This window comes from Pterocles gutturalis, unplaced genomic scaffold (genome assembly GCF_000699245.1).
Source record: "Pterocles gutturalis isolate BGI_N339 unplaced genomic scaffold, ASM69924v1 scaffold16546, whole genome shotgun sequence".
In the NCBI taxonomy this organism is placed as follows: Eukaryota; Metazoa; Chordata; class Aves; order Pterocliformes; family Pteroclidae; genus Pterocles; species Pterocles gutturalis.
Window position 1 is genome coordinate 1 of NW_010105818.1, and position 8,092 is coordinate 8,092.

The window sequence follows — 8,092 nt, forward strand, 5'->3', positions numbered from 1 at the left end:
AATGATTCTATGATTCTATGATTCTAACTACTGGACCGTTGCTTCTCTCAGTTAACAAAACACATTAAAAATGAGAGCTTGGTGAGTGAGGAAACAGCCTAACCCATGGGCTAAAATGAGACTGATGGAGACGGCGATTCCAACACATGGCATCAATGCTCCGAACCACGGGGCTGCTGGGGACGCGCCGCCCAAGCACCACCGGCCACAGGGGCCACCGCTCGTCTCTGACAACGATCGACTGGGGATGGCTTCGGGGCCAGCCTCTGCCTGTGTGGAGGGCCAGGTGCCTTTCACTAAACATTTTAGTCTCCGAGAAACGTTGTCTTTGTGGGGAGTGCTTCTGTTCACTAACTGCCGTGGTGAGAGATGCTGCCAGCACCGGCTGTTCAGATCCGCGGTGCTGCCGTGGGCTGATGCTCTTTGCCCAAGCTCTAGAGCCTCATTAGAGACAAATCCTCCTGCACATCTCCCTGCCCATTTCAGGAGGACCAGCTGTGGAAGTAAACCTGCTCCAGGAGGAGGCAATCCCGGGAGACAGGGTGACACTGCCTGAAAGTCCAGCAGCCTCCTGATTTCCCATCTTAGCCAGCCAACCTGGTTTCATATTCCCAGCTGGCCATACGGGGAAGCAAGTTAATATTGCCCAAAAATGTGAAGTATTTCCCACAAAGCTGAGCATTGTTTGAGCACATGGGGAAGGAATTGTTTGTACCTTGGCAAGCACAGATCTGAAGTGTAATTAAAATGCCAGTTCAGAGCTCCATGAAATTTGGAGAGCATAAACTTAGTCACAAAGGCTCAGCTACTGGAAGTCTGAGTGCATGAAACTTTTTAGCCACAAATTAAATAAAACAAATAGGTTATGGCTCTTCTTGGACTGTTTAAATAGCTACCATTTGATTGCAGAGTATTCCTTCTACCACGTACACCGCACGCTTCCCTTCCCCTGCTCTTCCCTGCCTCTGTAAATGTGAATCTCTGTACAAGCAGAGCCTCATAGTTGAAGAGTTCGGGAGGAGAAGAAGAATCAGAGAAGCTGGAAATGAAAAGTAAGATAAAAGGGACCAGCTCCACTGCAGGCATACAACCACTGCAAGACTGGAATTAATTCAGCATGCTGCAGGTTGTCACAGAGCAGAGAAAAACCGTGGAAGTGCAGTGAATGGTGGTGGCTTGTATTGCAACACTGCTCTGCAATTTTCAGACAAGATGCCCCGCTTCCATCATTTATCAGAACTACTAGCCTGCTGAATCACTGGCAGTGTCTTACATGTCCATAAGTTTATAAGTAAAAAAAAAAAAAATAGTTGACTGCTTCATCTCATGCCTAATGAAGTGAGATTATGGCTGAGGTATTATTGTTGGCTCTCACTAGAGAAAACAAAGCACAGGAAATCTTCTAATCCCTTATCTACAGGCTAAACGAGAACTGTATTTTTGAGATTTTTCCTAATTTCTGATTTCTCTCTTATTTTTTTATTTTAGTATAGTCCTATTTCATTTTAAAGGCACTGAAAAAAAAATAGAAGGAAGTAACATTTTTCTCTCTCAACTATTTCTCTGATGCTTTACATCTGAGTTTTCTTTATTGATTCTTCACATCCTCAGGGTGCTCCCCTCCTCCTCGCCATGCTTATCCTCATCCTACTCATCACTCTCACTCTGCACAGGACCCTTCTTGTCTTGTAACAAGTGATCCAGCTCCTCCGCTGTGGATGGAGGGACCTGGCTGTGTCGCTGCACCAACACTGAGTGTCTAGAATGGAAACATGTGCCCAATAGGGAAGCGTTAAATTTGTCAAACTTCTGCATCTAAAAAATAAGAGAAAAAGTCTTCCCTTCAGCTCTGGCACCTTAGCCATTCAAAATCAAACATCATTAGACATTCAGACTCTTTTTCTAGACTCTAATTAGTAAACATTTAATTGCAACAAATTCATGAGAAACCTACATATACCGATGCTTTTAATTAGCAGACCATTGGAATGCAATTCTCAAGCAAGCCATGAAAAAATCAAAATTCCCTTAAATGTTTGACAGAACAGCCACTGACACCAACATAATCCATTTCACTGCCTTCTCCAGGTTTTCAGTCTGGCCCCAGTGTCTAAAGCAGACAATGCTGTAAAATCAAACTCAGCCAGTGCAAATCGTTTTACTTACTCTTCTTCTGCAAAAAGCTGTCCAGATACGATATCGGTGTTCCCAGGGGCATAGTTCCACACTGTCTCTGTAATGCCGATGTAGTACTCCCTGTTCACTGCCCCAGCTCGGCAACAGCACAAAACCAGCAAGCAGTTTAGGAAGAACAGCTTCATTCTGCGTTCATGAACCTTGTGGAAAATGCGAAATAAAAACACAGGACGGGCACCTGCAATTTCCCTTTATATGTTCTTGTCTCTCCCGCCCCCCACCCTCTTTGCCCCCCCTCCCGGCTCCTGTTTGCTTTGGTGGACACAATAAAACGTTGCACAATGTCTCTGTGTGTCAAGAGTAAACAAAAGATTCTGGTAATCTCGTCAGTTCAGATAATCTTCAAAGAAATTTTTTCAGTTTCTGCCAACCTACTACCAATCACAAATTACCATTCAGACTGTAAATCTTCAGCTGAATTGAAACTGTGGATTTAAAAGGATTTGCAGACTTAAGCTCAATTACATTCCTCGCTATCTTTGTCATTCTCTCTATAGCTTAAGTACTACTGCAAAAATAACTCCTGTGACGTGCGGCACAAGAACACAACTTTTCAAGCCGTGGAGGAGCCCGAAGTGTCACCCACCGCCCGGCGCTGGCACGGCTCCAGGCAGTGCAGCCCGGGCAGGGGTCCGCTGCCCTTTCCCCTCGCCCCTCCTCAGCCACGGTCGCTGCTGCTCCCCCGGCACAGCAACCCCCCCAGCTGGTGCCACACAGAGCGGACGGGGGTCGCTGGTGCCACACGGGGTGGGGACGGGGGTGAACTCTGCGGACCCACCCCAGCGCCCCTGGAGATGGAACCTCAGCGCAAAGCGCGGCTGCTCGCGGAGGGAGGGGGGAGATATTTGCATCTCCTTTCCAAGCAGTTTCAGCATTGTCCAAATGGAAAGGAGGGTCAGAAATGCCACAGAATTGGCTCCCTGTGTTATCTCCCCCCTAGTCTGTCAGCAGACAGGGTAAGCCACATTCTTCAATGATTAAAGACACAATAGATGTATAAAGCCCGAGATAATCTTAACTGTTACCATTATCTAAATGTACTGCCCCGGGGCAGAAGGCTAAACTTTTGCTGTAGTCAAGTTCTGTAAACATTTTGTACCTGTTAGTCTCATTGAAAAATAAGAACAGAATAGGACCTTAAACACAGGATGTTTAAAAAACACCTAACTAAAGTTTGCAGCAGCATTTTTTTCAAGCATCCATTACATTATAGTTGTGTCTGAAGCTTTAGACATACAAAGCCACCTGTAAACTTGCAAATTCTAAAGCCTTCAATTAAAAAATATATATCTTCAGTCACTCGGGAATTCTTACAGAAATCTCTTCTGTGCTCTGAGCGCTGACAGTCATTCTCATTCTAAATGACACTTTTCATTTTATGTCAACTTAAAAATATCTTTAATAACCACAATCTTCTTTGAAGCTATTTTATTAATGGTCAGAAAAATTATTATTTTGGGTAGAAGACTAAGATTCAGAACATAACTAAAGTATGACAAGTTTCCTTTAATGACATACAAATCTAAACCTTATTTTCTGGGACTGTGGCATACATATAAATTACTAATTTTAATCACTATTCATATTTAAAAAATCAGGTACTGTCAGAATAATCTCACCTTTTGGAACCTCTACACATCTGCATTAAATGGAGGATTCTGCTTCTGTCTAAATGGCTGTGGGCAAAGCCAGGTTTCGAAATCTGTCCAAATCTATGATGAAATTCTGGAGTTTCCCAGGTTGGTGTCAACAGGCTCAAAATTATTTCTGTAGGGGAATTTTTTTTTTTTTTTTTTGGCCATGCATGAAGGTCAGTGGTTTAGTGGAAAGATCAGCTTGCACAGGTTGCATATGCCCCTTTCTGTAAATTAACTAAGATAAAAATGAGAAAATGTTTATCTCCTCTTATACTACTTAAGCTCAAATTCATTCCTTAGTACCCAGCTAACAGAGTTGTTCATGGGTATGTGGCCTACTAATTATAATCAAATTATAATTTAAGTAGACATACAATATGATATATATTTAAGCCTAGGGAAAAGAAATGTGCAGTTGCAAACAGTCCCCATTTTGTAATCAAGACTTTTTATCACACATCTTTGAATATCCATGCTACCTTGAACCATCTCCCAAAAGACTAGGCCCATTCCTAAACATCATTAATTCATTTATTTATTTCTTCCCACACCTTAATAGAAACTGAGCAATTAAAACTTTAGATGCATTCTTCAAATCCTATAGGAAGAAATCAGCTTTTCAAAACAATCTGATAAATGAATATAAAGGCAAAATCTCAACATTGTCTTGAAACAGAATTAAATGACTGATATACTCTATTTTTCTAAATATCTTACACACAGCTGCCGTTTATTGTATGATTTGCAGATTTAACAGTGTTTTATATTAGATCTTGATATAGCTGCATCCCACTAGTTCTGATGCGATAGGGTTACGTGTATCACTGCAAGTCTGAAGCAGGTATTTCACTTTCCTCTGGGTTCTCTCGAAACCGGAGTGCTGGAGAGTCAAACGCTGCCCGTGCAGCTGCAAAGGAGCCGTAGGTCCACTTTATTGTGAATCCTTGAATTTCCTCAATGAAATAATAATTCTTTGAGTAATTAAAAAGACTTTTTAGCTGCTAATTTAAACCAGATTATTCTTTTCTGTCTGATCGTTATTGTCAAGCACGTTAGCATTCATCGCAGCAAGGTGGGGAATTCAGAGGAGTGTCAATCAGCCAGCACTGGGTGCTCACCAGGTTCCCTCATGCACTTCCTCATGCCACATAATGCTGGATTAAAAAAAAAAAAAGGAGTTTGAGTATAAAATAAAAAGAAACCCAGTTCAGCTATGAACACGCATTAATTACCGCAGCTGACTGCAGAGCTGTGTATTCGACAGGTCTGGGCGCCTTTCTGGCAGCCGTACCGCAGGAAGGCTTGATCGACTTTCTCAGTAATTGCTTTGTGCAGTAACAAACGTCCAAGAGGGAACGAGCAGGATGGGCTGCTGCCTCTTGCGACCATCATGGTCAGTCTGTAACCAGGATTCATTAATTTAGGAATCCTGGCTCCTCCAGTGCTCCGGGTCTGCAGTGAACAGCCCTCCTGACGCACCGGCTGTGGATCAGCCCCTGCGAACAACATGAATTCCTGTGCTCTGAACAAAGAGAGGGGACTGTGAAAGCAGTTCGGTGGCAGTTTTACAGCAGTTTATTCAAAAAAAGGTGATTTCAATATAAAAGCAGTTCCATGGTATTCAGAACAAGCTGGAGGGTAAAAAATGATGAGCCAGGGACAACCAGACACACTAGAAAACAACCAGGAAAACAGGGATGTCAAACAGTTCAAATAACTTCATCCAAAACAGAGAGGCTTGAGTGACAAAGATTTAAGACAAGGTCTTTATTTGTCTTTGCAGCACCCGAATCTGTCCTCGTAAATGCTGGAGAAGCCATTGCTCTGTTTTTCTGGGGGTGAGGGAGAAGCAGTGACGGTTTCTGTGCCGTTTTCAGAGAATCCTGGCCTGCAAATACAAAAGAAAGGAAGTAATTGCCCTCTTTTTTCAACTCAAGTTAATATAGAAATTGTTTAACTGTTCAACATCCACGTCTGATCTAAACCTGACACACCCTCAGGGCTCCTGGGACCAGCTGACGGTGTGGCTTCATTGCCTTTTGGTGTGGCTTCATCGCCTCTGGACTCTGCTGGAGGCCTGTCAGGGGAATGTTCTGAGAGAAGTCTCCCCGGGCCTTGGCCTGGCTGCAGGCGGCTGTTACAGTGAATTCCTACAAGAAGTGCGTCCTCGCCTCTTGCCCACGGCCTCTGTGGCACCTGCAGGTCTCTGCCCTGGCCGACAGTGCTGGTCACCGTCACCAGCCCTCGTGCTGCGGAGGCACAGTCATGCCGTCCTGCTGTCCTGCCCGCTCTGTCCTCCCACCCGCTCTGTCCTCCTGCCCCCTGCCCGCTCTGTCCTCCTGCCACCCCGCTCTGTCCTCCCACCCCCCTGCCCGCACAGCGACAGGCAGGCTGGCAGCATCAGCCCCGGAGCTCCGGGGTTCTGAGCAATCCCTCCGCCCGAGGCAGAGCCCTCTCAGTCACTGTTGCAACAACCTACTGAAAGCAGTGGGAACTGATGCCTAGATGATGGTTGCTGCATATTACCTCTGCATCTTCTTGTTTGCTGTGAAACTCACACATCCATCAGAGCGACTTTAAACTGACTGCCACAGCAAAGACAGCTCAGAACCCTCTGCTGACAGAGGAGCCATGGACTCAGCGTCGGTGCTGGATCCACAGCCACATTTTCTTCTCAATCCCAGCCTTAGAGGCCAGGATGAGCAGTCACCAGTCGCGGTGTACCACAAGGCGTCCGTGGGTGAATCAGACACACCAGACTCATTCTCAGTACGTATCCTTTGGTGATAAAATGCAGTAGCATAGAGAATGCATCAGCCAAAGGGTGGGTCCTCAACCGAGAGAAACTGCTGAAGCTAGACAGACTTGGAGATGCTGAAGAAATTACTTCAGGTGTTGTGTTACCTGCACAAAAACAGAATAGGTCCCGCAGAGTGTCCGCTTCAGCTCAGCAGCCACTTTGAGAGAACAGATTATCAACTGCAGCCCGCTGAGAGCAATCAGAACAGAGAGCAAGATGATGTTCCACTCCACGATGTTAGCGGGTTCGGTGCACCGTGACCAGGCAGAGTAATCTGTGAGGTACCTGTCAGAGAAACAGGAATGGGAAGGAAATAAAATGTGGTGGGTGCCACTCAGTTTTAATACACACTATTGTACCTATAATACATAAAAAAACCAGATTGGGCTTTATATGCTCTCTGAGAGAATGTGTCTGACCATTGTTTCAATGAAAAGTTCTTCCAGAAGAGTTACATGGATGTTTCTTACCCTCCGGCAGTGTCTTTGAAGATGTAATCCCAGCCACCTGACGAATTGCAGAAGGGGCCTTGGATCAGCCCCACGGTAAAAATGATGCAGCTGTACCCAGAGAAAGCAGCTCCAAGCAGGGCTAGCACAATTGAAATAAAACTCTGAAGTAAAGAGAATAATATTACTGTATGGGGATAGTGTTCACAGCAAATGCAGTCATTCAGCCTGCCTAGCTGCTTTCTTGGGGTTAAATTTCACACTTGATTGTCTCACTCTTCAAAATTCAGAATGGAAAATACAAGGTAATGGTAAGTACACACACACAAAATAAAGATTAAGACAGAGTTTAAGACAGTTTCACAAATATTGTTTGGTTTGGTTTTTTTAAACTTGCTCTTTTGAACAATTGTTTCCCAAAACGCTAGAGGAACACAACCATACATTAAACATGTTTGCATCCCTGATGGTGCATATTGACTCGTTACTGGAAAAAATAACTCCTAGATAATGCAAGCAAGGTGATGAAGCTATTCAGCTGAAGCACTTCACTGAAAATATCAGGCCTTTACAAGGATTTTTTGCAGGGTTTTTGGTTTATTTTTCTTTCATCCTGCTTATGCATCAGAAGGAAGGAGCTGCATTTTCTGTGACCTCTCAACCTGACTTAGAATCCTTGTCTGTGAAAGGAAGCAGAAACAGCAGCAGAGAGGGCGGAAGGATGTGCTAAGAACAGGGGAGCAGGAAGGCACTCAGAACAAATGCTGAAGAGATGCACAAAAATAAAGCACGGACTCACCCGGTAGGTTTTGTTACAGCTCTCGCTCTGGCAGCACCGATAGAACACGCTGCACTCCAGCGCTATGAGAGCTACTGCCAGCAGAAGGATCTACAAGGGGACATGATAAGGTCAGTGAAGTGACGGCAGAGAGTGAGCCACAGTCTCCTCTGCCTGTGCGAGGCAGGGAGGGCACGCTGTGCTCTGCTGAGACGTTGAAGCTGCTCAGCAG

At 44.8% G+C, this 8,092-nt stretch overlaps 1 protein-coding gene across 1 annotated transcript in view; it reads right to left on the reverse strand.

The window, feature by feature from the left end:
• Positions 1-1,651: 1,651 nt before the first annotated feature.
• Positions 1,652-8,092, reverse strand: part of TM4SF18 (transmembrane 4 L six family member 18) — a gene marked incomplete at its 3' end in the record, with an annotated part of 8,113 nt that continues 1,672 nt past the window's right edge. Inside the window, exons 2-6 of the mRNA XM_010087541.1 lie at positions 7,882-7,971; positions 7,104-7,246; positions 6,738-6,918; positions 2,167-2,336; positions 1,652-1,759 (exon numbers count right to left, since the gene is read on the reverse strand). Of these exons, the coding sequence (XP_010085843.1) occupies positions 1,652-1,759; positions 2,167-2,336; positions 6,738-6,918; positions 7,104-7,246; positions 7,882-7,971 (692 nt within the window). The remainder of the gene's footprint in view (positions 1,760-2,166; positions 2,337-6,737; positions 6,919-7,103; positions 7,247-7,881; positions 7,972-8,092) is intronic.